This window comes from Penicillium verrucosum (assembly GCF_028828655.1).
Source record: "Penicillium verrucosum strain IBT 35672 chromosome Unknown utg000003l_segment0_segment0, whole genome shotgun sequence".
Taxonomy (NCBI): Eukaryota; Fungi; Ascomycota; class Eurotiomycetes; order Eurotiales; family Aspergillaceae; genus Penicillium; species Penicillium verrucosum.
In genome coordinates, this window is record NW_026643212.1 from 3,461,359 (window position 1) to 3,477,111 (window position 15,753).

The 15,753-nt window shown below is 45.5% G+C and overlaps 2 protein-coding genes across 2 annotated transcripts; one reads left to right on the forward strand and one right to left on the reverse strand.

The window, feature by feature from the left end:
- Positions 1–6,217: 6,217 nt before the first annotated feature.
- On the forward strand, positions 6,218–10,024 carry N7516_008918 (NACHT nucleoside triphosphatase; the record flags this gene model as incomplete). The annotated part of the gene is made up of 3 exons (XM_057221637.1): positions 6,218–7,337; positions 7,445–8,288; positions 8,344–10,024. 3 exons carry the CDS (start codon positions 6,218–6,220, stop codon positions 10,022–10,024), a joined length of 3,645 nt encoding a protein of 1,214 aa, XP_057071909.1.
- Positions 10,025–11,343: 1,319 nt separating this feature from the next.
- Positions 11,344–14,178, reverse strand: N7516_008919 (ankyrin repeat domain-containing protein; the record flags this gene model as incomplete). The annotated part of the gene is made up of 2 exons (XM_057221638.1): positions 11,344–11,996; positions 12,573–14,178. 2 exons carry the CDS (start codon positions 14,176–14,178, stop codon positions 11,344–11,346), a joined length of 2,259 nt encoding a protein of 752 aa, XP_057071910.1.
- Between the last annotated feature and the right edge of the window lie 1,575 nt (positions 14,179–15,753).

Sequence of the window (15,753 nt, forward strand, 5' to 3'; positions counted from 1 at the left end):
CTTAGACCAATCGGTCTTTCCAGACTAGTTGGTCTTGTGAGACTACGCGGTCTGCTTAGACCAATCGGTCTTTCCAGACTAGTTGGTCTTCCTAGACTAGTTGGTCTGCTCAGACTAGTTGGTCTTGTGAGACTACGCGGTCTGCTTAGACCAATCGGTCTTCCCAGACTAGTTGGTCTTCCTAGACTAGTTGGTCTGCTCAGACTAGTTGGTCTTGTGAGACTACGCGGTCTGCTTAGACCACTCGGTCTTCCCAGGCTAGTCGGTCTTCCTAGACTAGTCGGTATTCCCAGACTAGTTGGTCTTCCTAGACTAGTTGGTCTTCCTAGACTAGTTGGTCTTCCTAGACTAGTTGGTCTTGTGAGACTACGGTCTGCTTAGACCAATCGGTCTTTCCAGACTAGTTGGTCTTCCCAGTCTACTCGGTCTTCCCAGGCTAGTCGGTCTTCCCAGGCTAGTCGGTCTTACTAGACTAGTTGGTATTGTGAGACTACGCGGTCTGCTCAAACCACTCGGTCTTCACAGACTAGTCGGTCTGGGAAGACTAGTTAATGCTCGCGGCGATGATCTATAAGCTAACTAAGTCTAGACTACGTAGCTTTATGGCTGTGGTCCAAAAGACTATAAAGAATGAAACTCAATTTCAATTTAAACCATACATACATATACTTTATACTTATCGTGAGATATCTGCGTGGCTGCCAATCCTTATGGCCCATGGAAAAGCTTCAAAATAATGCCTCTTCAGACTCCAAGCACCACCTGGGTTTGCCAAATGGAGAAAATCATCCTATTAGACGGGATCATGCACCGTTAGTCCCTATTTCCACACCAAATTTATCCATGCATACCTTGAGCAACTCGTTCGTGGATGAATTCTTCGTCTTGTCAACAAATATGCGCCCTGTTTCCGACAAAGACGGATCTGCCATTTCAAGACCCGAATCAAGTAGTAATGTAGCTTGATCACTGAGATATATCACAAGCCACCCAATAGATTCAACATCACTTTCTTTTCCTTTGGAATCTTTCTGTTCAATGATGCTATCCCCGATGTTTCCTAGGTATAAGTTAGCGCTGGTCTTAAAGAATTGCTTTTGTACTCACCAATTTGCAATTGACCTGTCCACGTCAAAAGAATACTTGCAATGTTGATAGAGCCGTGTGTGATTTTCAGTTCATAATGGATAAACTGTAGGCCTTCTAGTATCTCCTTACAAATTGTCGCGATATCCGCTTCACTAAACCGTATCTTTGCTATTGCACAACCGAGGGATAGAGCTAAGTGCTGGTACTCGTATACCAAGAAGACGCTTCCTTTAGAATAAAATGCATCTACAAGAGGCACGAGATTCTTATGGGATATTCGTCTTAACTGTCGAAAAACGCGGTCCTGGCAGGTCTTCCGTTCCTTGAGGAGACAGACAGGAAAACCCTCGATATCTTTGAGCGCAATGACGCCCGGTCCCGCTTGATCAATATTGTAAGACCTGTGATACTGAATTTGGGAGTCCTTTTTAAATCCCTGTGAAGCAATTGATATAGGCGCTGGATTTACAGGAATGCCAAATCGTAAGAGGGACCTTTCTTGCTCCTTTATGGTATGTTTCTGCTCGACAAAATGTTGTTTGTCTCTATTCTCATTATTTTCCAGTTGCAATGAATAGGGTAGAAAGGTTTTTCGCTTTGACGAAGACATAGAATATTGTAGTAACACTAGAACCTATGAAGGGAAAACCATACTTAAACCGATACGAAATTAATGTGCGAGCCGTTTTAGTCTCCTAGGCCGCCACGCCATTATCTACTACGCTTAGTTATAAACTAACTGCTCGCCTATTATGTAATTGGAATATATTTTTCGAGTTCTTCTCTAATGATACAGTACGTTCCGAAACTGGTACGACCACCGACACTCTTCGAGTGACTTTCCCACCCCTACGTCAGGACACATTAGTCTTGATATAAGGTTCTCCCGGAATACCCCTGTACGGTAGGTTGTGCGTGCGTGTATTGCTTCGTCCGTAGATTATCTAGACCGCTTTCTATACTACAGTAGTATATGTATCTTACAATGCATCTTTAGGACCATAAAGTGGTCGCGCCAGTTTCGTGAGTTCGTCCCGAAACTGGTGCAACCGGCCCCACTCTTCAAGTAATCTTCTAGTCCCACCGCCAAGGTACACAGGCCATATTTGACCTAATCCCGGAATATCAATCTTCCTGGGCCAGTCCCAATACCAAGAGTTACCTTTCTCAAAAATACGCTGCCTTGTCTGGTCAATGTATTGACGATATGAAGATATATGGCAATCTAATCAGACACTGGTTGCCAACTTGCCACATCCTAGCGAATTCATTCTCTTGATATACATATAATAACCTTCGAGTGACGACGGTTTTTTTTTTTTTTTTTTTTGCGTCTTTGGCTTGGTTAGGAAGTTGACAGCTTATTTTGCGTTCAGGTACAGGATGGATCGAAATTAGTTTCACCACTTGCACACGGAGAATCTATCTCGAACCCTCTCTTGAAACACGCTATACTTATTATAGTTACTCTTCCCCTGAACCCCTGTCTTGGCAGTAATTCAATACACGTGTAAATAACAGCTTCAAAATAGCTTCTGTATTAGACCTATATGGTTCTTTGGCATTCTAGAACGTTGACCCTGCAAATAGGCTAAATACAGGGGTTGTCTGCTCTTCTCGTCTGGAGATGTGGCAGGAATTCGAATTCCATTCCCGTCAACCGCGCACCGCTATACCGAGCGCGGTGTATAGAGACAGTACTAGTGGGTAATATTTATTTGCTTTGTGGACTAGCATTTGCTTGACTGACTGATTGTGATCATGCTGACGTTAGATTCTTTAGAGCCTTCGGACGAAGACGATGACTACTAGTTCATATCCCGATGAACGTGATTTTTAACCGTATGTACTTAAACATGGAGACTAAGATTCGCAATATGCTCCTACTCCAGGGTACTACGGTCGCACACCTACGTTAGGCTGTAGGCTCAGCCCTTCCCCCGACTATCACTCCGAGTACGATCTAGAAGACCTGTGCTAACACGAGCCCGAAAGACCCAGACTGCTTCAGCTATCCGAGTAGCACGATAGGATGCTAAGCGACGAGCTTCCAGCAAACTGTATCCAATATACGATAGAATGGAAAGTTACAGTAAATAAGAAGGTACTCTCGCGAGATACTGAAAAGGATATAGTCCTGACTCTAAGTGCTTATTAGCCGAAGACCTTAAAGGGTAAGTTTGAGAGGTTGTTAGAAGGGAAAATCCCCTGTAAAGAAAGGGTAAGGTCGGACGACACTTCGATCGCTGTATCGGTAAATAATCGATCCTAACGCGACCTAATAAAACAGTTTGACTATCTCGACATCGATTGGACTGCTGTTGAAAAGCAGCTGCTGAAGTAGGGCGAACTATTTCGTCGAGGTAAGAAACTGAGGCTAAATATTACCTTCAAATATGTTGAGAACGACTCTCTCTACAAAATTACCTCGGGTAGGGTCGAGAAAAGAGGAAGGTCATCAGTCACTAAACGAATACTTAACGAGCGAGACGCTTAACTGGATACCGAAGAAAACGTGTCCGGGTAAGAATCGATATAGCGGGGTGTTTACAATCTAATGCATTATCTATCCTTCTTATACCATCTCGGCCTATATTACTAGCAAGACCCCTACGGAAAGAAGCACTATAAATTAAGGAGCCATTAATTAAAGCGTTTGATTGCCTTTATAGAGAAAGGCGGCGCCTTACTGTCTTATGAAGATATTCCGGATAATTTCCGTAAAGAACTATATATAGAAGAGCGGCATAGACTAAAGAGCCAACAATCTCAGAAGAACAAGATAGTAGGCCCCCTAAAAAGCTGTCAGCCTATTAATATCAACTTCAATAGGATATAATCTTCCCTATAATAAGATACGTCTAACCTAACCACAGCCTTAGCAATAGTTCTGCCACCTAATGACCAAGTTATAGAAGACCTTAATCTTACTAGACTAAGAGACGAAGCTATCAAAGATTACGGCGTATAGTATAAATCGAATGTTAGTGACGAGAATCTAAAAGCATAGTTTCGGCAAGCATATAATATAGCGTTAGCTAATAGTCTTAATCTTAGACTGATTCATAAGGACTAAGATCCTTATTCTTTATCGATAAAGGGATTATGATAGGTATTATACACTAATTCGTAAGATATATTGGCCAATAGGTTAAGTGTGTAAGGAATATCACGCTAGACGACCAAGCTACGCAAGCCGTAGCTTGAACCTACATAAAGGTGTAATAAAGCGGTCGTATATACTAGATTAGCTTTTAAATTACTTCTGTTTTATACAAATCCTTAAGTTGATGATTAAACCGTAACTGTAAATATAAAAGTAGAGTTGGTAGAGAATTAGGTAACTTTTATAGCTGGTAGTATGTATATATTGTGTTATTGTAAGGCGTAACGCTAGGTCGCCTCTAACGCTACCAACTAGCTATAGGTATTAATGACTACCCCAGAATGTCGGAAATGACCTAAGGCACTCTGTTTTCGAGATCTAACAACCTTAATATACTGCTCGAGGAAAGGTTGAAATCCTTATTCTGGGTCTTCTTCATACCGCACAAAGTTCCGTCTAATATATACCTTTAACTCAGAGAAAAACTCCTTAATAGGATTTAAGTCGGGTAAGTAAAGTAGTAGATATACGAACTTTACTCCTGCTTCGATGCACATTTCCTCAATACGATCAGAATGGTAGAAAGATGCGTTATCTATAACTAGAACGGACTTTAGTTCAGGCCATCTCCCACAATACCGAAGAAGCTGGCCAATAAAGTCCTCGAAGACTGCAGCATCCGTAGAGCCCTAGAATATACGAGAGAGTAAGATTTCATCGTCGCAGTATACAGGCAATATCTAGTACCGCTAGTCACGATAGAAGTTGGCTACTTGCAATAGTGCCGTGCCTACCGGAGACCAGCCTATCCGTCTGAACCTAATTCGTTTATCGCACCCAGACTCATCCACGAAGACCAATTGATGCGACTGAAAGTCTGACAGGTTATGTATATAGAAATCTCGTAAATCCGCATTCTGTTCCTTTGCTCTCTGTCGAGCCACCTTCTTCGACCAACCCATCGAAGCAAGGGCCCGTTTAAGGCTTAAATTTGTGACCTGAACACGGAAATCGTCCCATAAAAAGATTGCCATCTCGTCCACATATAAATCGGGCTTTTCGAGGAGGCGATCGCACAGTGCTTCTATCATCGGAGGTGTTACGGTCCGTCGCCGACCGACTCGAGTTGGGGGTGCTCTGACATTTCCGAACCGGCGGAGGTTTTTGCTGATGTTGATAATCGAACGTTTACTACATTCAGCAGCTTTAGCCATTTGTGAAGCAGTCAGTGATTCGCTCAATATCATATTCTGAATCATTTCGAGCTTTGAGACAGGTAGTCTTGGCGCCATGTTGCGAAGAAATCTAGATGGTGATGTAGGAGAGTTTTGAACCGCTGACGGGATGCGAGGAGCGACTCCATCTGCTCACCTTTGCTCACCCTTTTGCTCAGTGAGCAGGGGAGATAATGTTGGGTGAAATGTCTGGGGGATGCTAGGATTAGGGAATGCATGTGACCTAGCGATCTTTCAGTTCCTGGGAGCCTAGCAGCACATCTCAAAGCTGCGGACCTCAGAAAAAGATGGTTAAACGAATTGGCGCTTCATCCCTCGGTCATGTTAATCACCAACTGTGATCCAGTACTTCTTAGAATGTGCACTTTGATTGCTGGGAAGCAGTGAACTCTTCAAGCGATGAGGGTCATATATTTTATCCGGAAAAGGCTGGCTGGTTACGGTAATTGGGATCGGGTCGTCCCGTTCCTGGGAACGCCATTACCCGCCCCCACATGGAAGTATGATCGATACAAAACCATTCAGAAAGCGGTGTGGCGAGCAGAAAGGCACACTTGATCTTTCTGGCTGAGCACACTAGAGTCACATGATGACGAGGCTGAGGAAATTCCCCCTCTTTCAGTTCGTTTGAGTTCCACTGAGATTCTCGTCATGAACCAGATTAGAACATTCTGAAAACAGCTAGTCCTCCGCGTCTTCTGTTAGAAGAGAGAATGCTTCGTTGACACATCGCGTACTATCTTGCACGTCTGGGCATTCTGGTTAGTCGAGCTGTTCTCCATCCACCATGGCTGAGAGTTCCCAATCTCAGCCAGAGCAATCAGTGTCAGGACAGAATAAACCTAGTCCCGACATACTACCATGCCGAAAGCGACTCCAACACGATGCATATACCATCGGATGGGTGTGCGCCCTCTCAAAAGAACAAACCGCAGCCAGAGCCATGCTAGATGAAGAGCATGAACCTCTCCCGACCCCTCGAAATGATCATAACGCATATACTCTTGGCTCCATACGCGGCCACAACGTCGTCATAGCCTGCCTGCCCAACATGGGGACCAACCCTGCCGCAACCGTCGCTACCTCTATGACAAACACGTTCCAATCAATCAGGTTCGGGCTTATGGTAGGGATTGGGGGCGGAATTCCGTCAAAGGTCAATCTGGGTGATGTGGTGGTCAGTCAACCTGTTGCTGACTATCACGGGGTGATACAATGGGATATGGGGAAGCTTGAACGGGATGGGCGGTTTGTCAACACGGGCTCGCTAAACCGACCTCCGAACGCGCTACTCAATGCGTCGAACCAGCTGAAAAGTAATCATGAGATGTACGGATCGCAGATAAATGAGTACCTGGATGATGTGGAAAGGAAATTCCCGCGGCTAGCCCCAAAATATACGAGGTGTGAGCGCTTGCAAGACCCCTTATTGGTATCTGAGAGGTTTTGGACTGTGAGAGAAGTGTACTTCCTGTTTTGGTTGTGGCAGGCGATCATCGCAATTATCGCATATCCTCTTGGTTCATGGGCCATTAATTCGGTAAATGAGGAGAATGTACGTTTTTCAGAGAAGGCAGAGAGCGCAAGAGCCCCAAGAGAAGTCAGGATACACCATGGCCTGATCGCATCCGGGAACAAAGTGGTTAAAGATGCCCAATCCCGAGACCTCCTTGACAAAGAATTCGGTGGGCACTTACTATGCGTGGAGATGGAGGCAGCTGGGCTCATGAATGACTTCCCATGTATTGTTATCCGAGGCATTTGTGACTATGCGGACTCGGGAAAAGAGAAAACCTGGCAAGAATATGCGGCAGCCGTGGCTGCTGCGTACGCAAAGGAACTTTTGGGATGTGTGCAGCCCAGTGTTGTTGATGCCGAGGATCCAGCAAAGGCTATATTGGAAAAGGGTTAGTACATACCTACCTGAATAGATCATTTGCAGGTGTCTAAAATACCAGCAAATACCCGAAACGAATAACATATGAATTCAGAAATATATTCTGACTGCGAGTAGTGCAACTACAGATCGATAGCGTACAGCAGACAACAGCTGCAACAAGAGCCACTACTGATTCCATCAGATCTAGCCTTCATACCGATAAGATCAAGCGCTGGCTTTGTCCCCCGGATCTATCTTCAAACGCCAGCCATGCCAGGATGCTCCGCCATGAGGGTACAGGCGTGTGGCTACTCAAATGTCCCGTCTTCAAAGCGTGGCACTCGGGGTCATGTCGACAGTTATGGCTGCACGGGCTCGCAGGATGTGGAAAGTCGGTTCTTAGTACGACTGTGCTTGATCATCTCGCGAAGAGAGACGACAGTCTTATCCTTAGCTTCTTCTTTGACTTTAGTGACGTCGCAAAACAGACATTGGAAGGCATGCTGCGCTCGCTTGCTTTCCAACTTTACGACGGCGGGGTGGACTCTGCAAATCATCTTGATGCTTCGTTCCAGACACACCGAAATGGCAGCGACCAACCTACGACAAAGGTGCTCTGGGGTGTTGTTTTCAAGATGCTTGTAGCCCAGAGAAAGGTCTCTATTGTTGTGGATGCATTGGACGAATCAAAAACAAGGGACGCTGTGCTCGAATGGATCAAGGATATGGTGTCAAAGCCAGAGTTGGTCCATGTCCAGCTGCTTCTTACCGGTCGACCTGAATCCGAGTTTCTGCGCGACATTCCTCCCTTGATAGGAAAGCAAAACTGCCTATCACTTGATAAGCAAGCTGTCAACTCCGATATCCGATCGTGGGTCACAGCACAACTTTCTCAACGGCGTGATTTTACAGAAAAGTCCTTGTCCCAGAACCTTCTGGAAGAGATCAGGAAAAAGGTTGGCGACGGCGGTGACGGGATGTGAGATATTACTGCTTCGATCAATATATTGATAGGTTTCTGACGCCTTAAACAGGTTTAGGTGGGCATATTGTCAATTAGACAGCCTGGCTCGATGTCCGCACGAGAGAGCTATGGAGAAGGCTCTTAAATCTTTGCCGCTGAATCTCAATGAGACATACGAGCGTATGTTTGAAAGCATACCGACGGAGCTGAAAAACGACGCGACACGGGTTCTACAATTTCTAGTCCATTCTAAGCGACCTCTAGCGCTGGCCGAGGTTAAAGAAGTAATAGCAACGCATATTCAAGGCGAATCGCGAGGGTTTGACATGAAACGTCGATTATTTTGCGAGACTGATATCTTGGCTTACTGTCCCAGCTTAGTGACAGTCGTCCATGCCAACTATAAAGAGTTGCATCTTGCCCATTTTTCTGTGAAAGAGTACCTTCTTGGTCATGGTCAGTTCCAGGTCACAGCTGCCAGCATTTCCATTACGAGGACGTGCTTGACATATCTTACGGACATCAACGGTACCGAAAGAAAGATGAAGCGGTGTTTTCCGTTGGCAAGATATGCGGCCCAATTCTGGACGTGTCATGCTGCGTTGGCTCAGGCCTACGAGGAAATCATTCGAATGACAGTCAGCTTCCTAGAAGAGGAAACGACATTCCAGCGATGGGCTTGTTTGTATCAGGCTGATAGGAGTTGGAACTCTAGCCCTGATGCTCCGCAAGGCTCTAGGCTCTACTATGCATGCTTGAATGGGCTTAGAGTGACTGCACGCGATCTTATTGACAAGGGAGCAGATGTCAACGCGCAAGGCGGCGAGTATGGCAACGCTCTCCAGGCTGCCTCACAGAGAGGCTTCCAGGAGATTGTCAACCTGCTCTTAGACAAGGGAGCAGATGTCAACGCGCAAGGCGGCAAGTATGGCAACGCTCTCTATGCTGCCTCAGAGGGAGGCTTCCAGGAGATTGTCAACCTGCTCTTAGACAAGGGAGCAGATGTCAATGCGCAGGGCGGCTTCTATAGCAATGCTCTCCAGGCTGCCTTACAGGGAGGCCATCATAGCATTGTCAAGCTGCTCTTAGACAAGGGAGCAGTTGTCAACGCGCAGGTCGGCTTCTATGGCAATGCTCTCTATACTGCCTCAGAGGGAGGCCATCATAGCATTGTCAAGCTGCTCTTAGACAAGGGAGCAGATGTCAATGCGCAGGGCGGCTTCTATGGCAATGCTCTCTATACTGCCTCAGAGGGAGGCTTCCAGGAGATTGTCAACCTGCTCTTAGACAATGGAGCAGATGTTAACGCGCAAGGCGGCCAGTATAGCAACGCTCTTCAGGCAGCCTCACAGGGAGGCCATTATGGCATTGTCAACCTGCTGTTAGACAAGGGAGCAGATGTCAACGCGCAGGTCGGCTTCTATGGCAACGCTCTCTATACTGCCTCACATGGAGGCCATCAAGGCATTGTCAACCTACTGTTAGACAAGGGAGCAGATATCAATGCGCAGGGCGGCTTTTATGGCAATGCTCTCCAGGCTGCCTTACAGAGAGGCTATCAAGGCATTGTCAACCTACTGTTAGACAAGGGAGCAGATATCAATGCACAGGGCGGCTTTTATGGCAATGATCTCCGGGCTGCCTTACAGAGAGGAAATCATGGCACTGTCAACCTGCTGTTAGACAAGGGAGCAGATGTCAACGCGCAATGCGACGAGTATGGCAACGCTCTCCAGGATGCCTCACAGTGAGGCCATCGAGGCATTGTCCACCTTCTTCAAATCAGAGGCGCTATTACATCCTCTTCACAGGAATCCTGCTCTGAGCCTCCGACAAACATGGTGGAGAAATTTCCCCTCAAGGACTCCGGACCTTGCGATGAAACTTTGTAATTTCTTCAGTCACTTTTACCAGTGTCCAGCTATACTCTCATCACCTCGCAGACTTTGGGTCGGTCTACTCAGATAATAAGAATCCCCGAATATTTCTATTTCCGGGCAATAGTCCCTATTAGTCTCAAAATAGATTATCTTGGAATCCCATATGTCAATTGAAGGATAGTCCCGCTAGGATTCACAAAGAAGCTCGAATTTGCTATTGCCCTCTATTCATATGATAGTCAAACACCGTCGGGAAGATTTTTAGTCCACCTAAGGAAATGTTAGGTAAAACGGGTTTGATTATATGTAATATCTTCAAACAATTCGGCGTCGGCTAATTTGATACAGGGCCGGTGGAAAGACGCTAAGCTCTGGATACAGGCGATTGAATTCAAAAAAACCGAACTCATTGAGGCCTATCCGCTTTCACTTGGAAATCTTCCGGTCATACTGCTATAGCCATTAATCTGTTTCGAAGCTGTTTAACTAGGCAGAGAGAAAGACTTGAATTACACTATTCGCATACCGTGCTTGTCCCCTTCTCGAACATTCCTTGTGTAGGAAAAGGACAGGTTCAATATCGTTTTGTAGATAAGTTATATTGTCGTATATCCTAAGCTCCAGGGCCAATTTCTGCCTTGAGTTTGAACTTCTAGGAAGTATTATTTTGTTGCTGATCACCTTACTATACAGTCATTCTCGAAATCGGCTTGACCGATATACACTCAATCACTTTTTTCTGGCCCCACTGCCAAGACCTTAGCGTAGACAATTAAGTGGGCGTGCCGTAGTAAGTTGACGGCCGCTGTAAAACGATATCTATATAGTATTGTAAAGCACTAGTAAATTTCCTTAAGATATACGAAATGTTCGTGGAATTCCATGAAAACTTAGAGTAAGTCTGCACATTTGCACAAATAATGCGAGCCGACAGCACTACCAGGCACTCCTGATTAGTATTTTATCTTACCAAAATATTATACCTTAGCTAGGTAACTTTGAGGGCCAGCTACCTGCTTTGGAGAGAGACTCGGCGACGGTCGGTAAATACAAGAAAGTTCTATTGGAATTGGGGTTCTTCCTAGAATATTAATGCACTTGATATTTTGCCATCAGTATGATGAATTATCTTTTATTCTCTGGTAGTTGTATAAAAAGATGACACGGTGAGCTCGCTCCACAAACAAAAGTCAATGAAAAAGTTTCTTGCGTCCACGGCTCCATGGTGCAATGCTGGCTGTCGTCGCTGCGTTCAAACTCATCATTCGGCGCGGTGTGGCACCAAAGTTATCTTCGCGGTCGACATCTGCTCCATAGTCGATCAAAAGCTTCACGACAGCTCCATGATTCTTTTCAGATGCATACAATAGTGGAGTAACACCGGCTTGATCCTGAGCGTTCGCATCAGCTCCTCTGCTGAGAAGTAGGTTGACAATAGCTTCATGGCCTCTTTTAGAAGCCTCTGCCAGTGGATGTCCTTTATTTATATCTGCGCCACTTTCGATGAGTATTTCCACCACAGTTTCATGGCCTCCAATGGACGCAAGTCTTAGCGGACAGCCCTTATCCACATTGGCGCCATTGTTGATCAAAAGTCTCAGAATTGCCTCGTGGCCCCGCGAAGCAGCTCCCGCCAGCGGAGATCCGTGATGAATATCTGCTCCCTTTTCTAAAAGAAATTTCACCATATCCCCATGGCCATTTCGAGAGGCATGTGTTAGTGGGTAATGATGGTTGACGTCTGCTCCACTTTCCACAAGAAGTCTCGCAATATCTTTATGGCCACTTCTGCTGGCTTCTACGAGTGCGGGTTTGCCTCCTTCCTGGTCATCATTGACAGGCACTGTTTTGTCCGAAAGTAGCAGCTCGACAATTTCGAATCTACCACATCTGGCAGCCCAAGAAAGTGGCGTTCCTGTCATGAGCTCTTCTCTGGCCGAGAAGGAATTGATAGGAAACCTGGAGACTTTCTGGCGTAGAATATCTACTCCTTTATATATGCAGCTGGGAAGATTCAGAAGGGCAGCGACTGTATCGATATAGCCCTTGCTGAGAGCCGCGAAAAGTGGGTGCTTGATGTTCCCCCCAAAGCATGAACATTAATATCTCTCCTGCGCCTTGTTCGAATGAGCTCAGAGAGTCCATACGTAGCGAATATGTGAAAAAGACCATCCTTCAGGCCAATGGGCAAAGACTTAGCGCCCCGACCTCCGTGATAGAAGGCTCTGGTTTCTTTCCAATAAAGAAGAGGAAACGAAGATAAGAAATCGTCTTGTAGTACCAATTTCGCTGCACCCTCTGCATGAGATAGAACATGTTCAGTTGCATAATCTAGGAATACGTATCCTCGTGGGATCGTGTCTATTCCCTTGTTCAAACTGGCTTTTGACCTAAGCCAGGGATTTTTTTTGGGTCTGACCAATATCGGATTTCAAGCCCAGTCTCGGATCTGGCTCACCAGGCCATGTCTTCTTTTGATCATGATCCATGTAGAACCTGCAACATTGTTTGAGCACGTCATGAGCCATGGCCTCGTCACTTAGATTGAGATCAGGCCACAGATCGCTTAGTCCTTTATCTTTAATAAGGAAGTCTCGAACAGACTCGTGGATAAACTGAACTCTCCTGCCATGATCACTGTCATTCTCATTTTGCTGAGAATCCCCATGCATTGACCACGAAATCCGGCCATATGCGGTTCTCTTTTTCGTCGACTGGACAGGCCTCGTTACCTCAGCAAGACCCTTCGAAGAACTGATGACATATATCGTAACCTTATCAGGTTCTTCAGAGCTGAGGACGATTGAATCAGAGGTATCCGACGATGAAGACAACAACTCAGGAAGCGCTTCGTCTACCAGATTATGTTGCTTCATAGCCAAGCCGGACCACAAAGCATGGTAGAATTCCTCGGGTCTTAAAGGGCGCTTTGCATAAAGTATCCATAAGATACAAAGCAAGAGATCTTCTGGATTCTCAGTGTCTCGAAGCAAGATAGCTTTGAACAATTGACTCAAGTCGCTTGGCAGTTCTTCTAGTCTCCGTTTCAAGTTGAAGCCGGAACGACGGTATTCCTTGTTGAGGATGCGGACAACCAGCACAACCCATAGAAAAACACCAGCAGCTTTATCTAACAGCCTTGACTTTAGCATTTGATGAAGATCAGCATCGCTGATCTTCATTCGGGTCGAAACGTAGAACTCTAGGTCTCTGAAATGACCTGGCTGACTCTCAAGTGTTAACCGTATGCCGTAATTTAGAGTAATATGTGGGTAATGCCGACTGGAAAAGCAAATCCGAAAGGAGCTATTCTGGCTGAGGGCTTGCTCTGTGAGATCCTCGAAATGATCAACCATATCGGCTATATCATTCTCGTCGCATTCATCAAGTGCATCAATGAAACAAGTAAGGGCGCGTTTACCGAGAAGAATAATGGCATTATGGAGTAGATCCTTTAACGCATTCAGAGGAGGACACCTAATAGATTCATCTTGGGCTACCGGAGGGATGAGATCTTTATCATCTAGTACCACCTGGAGGTCAGGAAACCCTTGAAGTAGTTGGATGAGCAAAGACCGATATAGCCCATGGACGGATTTCTCCAAGTCCTCGCCACGGGCGTTGAAGAAAAATGAAGCAGTGACAGGATTATCATGATGCCCACTTTTGTTATTGATCTGGCATCGCCTCTTCATATCCAAGTATGCAAATTTCATGATAGTGGACTTTCCAGCACCAGGCTTCCCACTGATCCAGAAGAATCCATGGTGTTGAGGTAATTCCTCCTCGTCGAGCCAGGTTTTGTATTCCTCGTGGCCTAGAAGCCATTCACATGTTTCCTTTAGGGATGTTGTGATTTCTAACTTCCGTGAATCGATTTCTTTGAATTTCAAGGATGCAAGCGCCTTGTCACGGTGGGTTCGATGATCGGACCCTTCAGGCGAGTTTGCTGTAGTTATGGTCCCGTAGTTGTTTCCAACCTGCAGCGATGAATTTCGATCCCCAAAGTTTATGTTCCCAGCCATATCTGTACGACTCAATAATTTGCTTCAAGCCGAATATCGCGAGCCTTCTAGGGTCAGATGTTTTGAGAGCTGCGGGGCATGTCCTGCCCGACTTCAGCCCTCCCAGCGAAGCCACCCCATTGGCTCTGCTATTTCACCGCCCATATGCACGCAGAAAAAGCAAAAATTTTTGACTCTGCACATGACTTTCGTCGGTTTCGAAGTGAATCCAAGATTTTTCCAGTCGGGTGATCGGGGGCCTGGACTAGAAAAATGCTATTTCTTGGAGACACTGACTGACTGGGGGTTTCAGAGTGACTGACCAGTATGTATGAATGTTCTGATCATGAGAATGGACGACAGAGCAGTTTGACATTATTCGGTGTATCGAGTGGTATTTCGTCATAGAATGAGCATTTTTCTTTCTTTAAAACGATGTGGGATCCTCCTGGAAGATTTTGAAGCCCGATTCGGAATGAAAGTCTAAGAGTCTATTGGTAAATCTGATTGCGCATACTACTGTATATTGAGTAGTCTGCACTGTCTGAAGTAACTCTTCGGCAAGTCCACAGCAGTCGCTGCCACATACCCTTGCCATATTGTATTTCTATGGCAGCTCGTGTAGTTCCAGATCCTTCGAATAACAAGGCAAGGGAAGAATTGATCAGTCCCATAGATCCTTTTTCGATGCTTTATAAGGACTTCTGAAGCGTAATAGTACATGTACATGTATCACAAGCAAGGCGGCGGCGGCAACGGGAATATGGACAGGCTGAGGAGGAATTTTGTAAAACTGAAGTCACCTAGCTTGTCTACGAACTCGTCGACTTCCATGGGGTTCAATCCAATTCTCTTACACGTTGTGAAATTCTACTAGCACTATACAAGACCATACACATAGCATTTTAGAGTTACTGCGGCCCGTCCAATTAATTATCTACGCTAAGGTCTTGGCAATGGGGCCAGAAAAGAGTGATTGAGTGTGTGTCGGTCAAGCCAATTTCGAGAAAGACTGTACATGAAGCGAGATTATTGACTACATCACTCGAAACTGTCCTTACCAAATGTAGGGACGGAGCTGGCTGATGCAAGAAGGGAGAGTGCACCACATGGGGGCAGAGTTGGCGGGGTCAGGTGTATCTTTCACGCAACTTACAAAACCGAAACACAAATAATACGAGCTTTCAATACATATCGGCATTTGAAACGAGGCTAAGCAGGAACAAGATTAGCGTGTTTAGAAGGAGGGTTCGAAAAAGACTGTGTGTGCAGGTGGTGAAACTGATTTCGATCCTCCCTGTAGGCTTTGCGTTAGAGAAATTGAATTTTGAGTCGCTTTCTTCTAGATCGCATTATACTGCGACTCTAGGAGTCTCATATTCCAGCACTCTTTTATAAAGATCATGAGGATTCTCCCATATGGTATACATAATTTTCGTCTACATGAATTCACTCTCAAAACAATATGCTTAAGTGGACCACCTTAAAACACAGCTCCGTTCATTCCTCTGTATGAGGTATAAAATTGCTTCATTGTCCGTTTCGAAACTGCGTATTGTGAGTAAGAATGACCTGATATCGTCGGGATTTGCATGT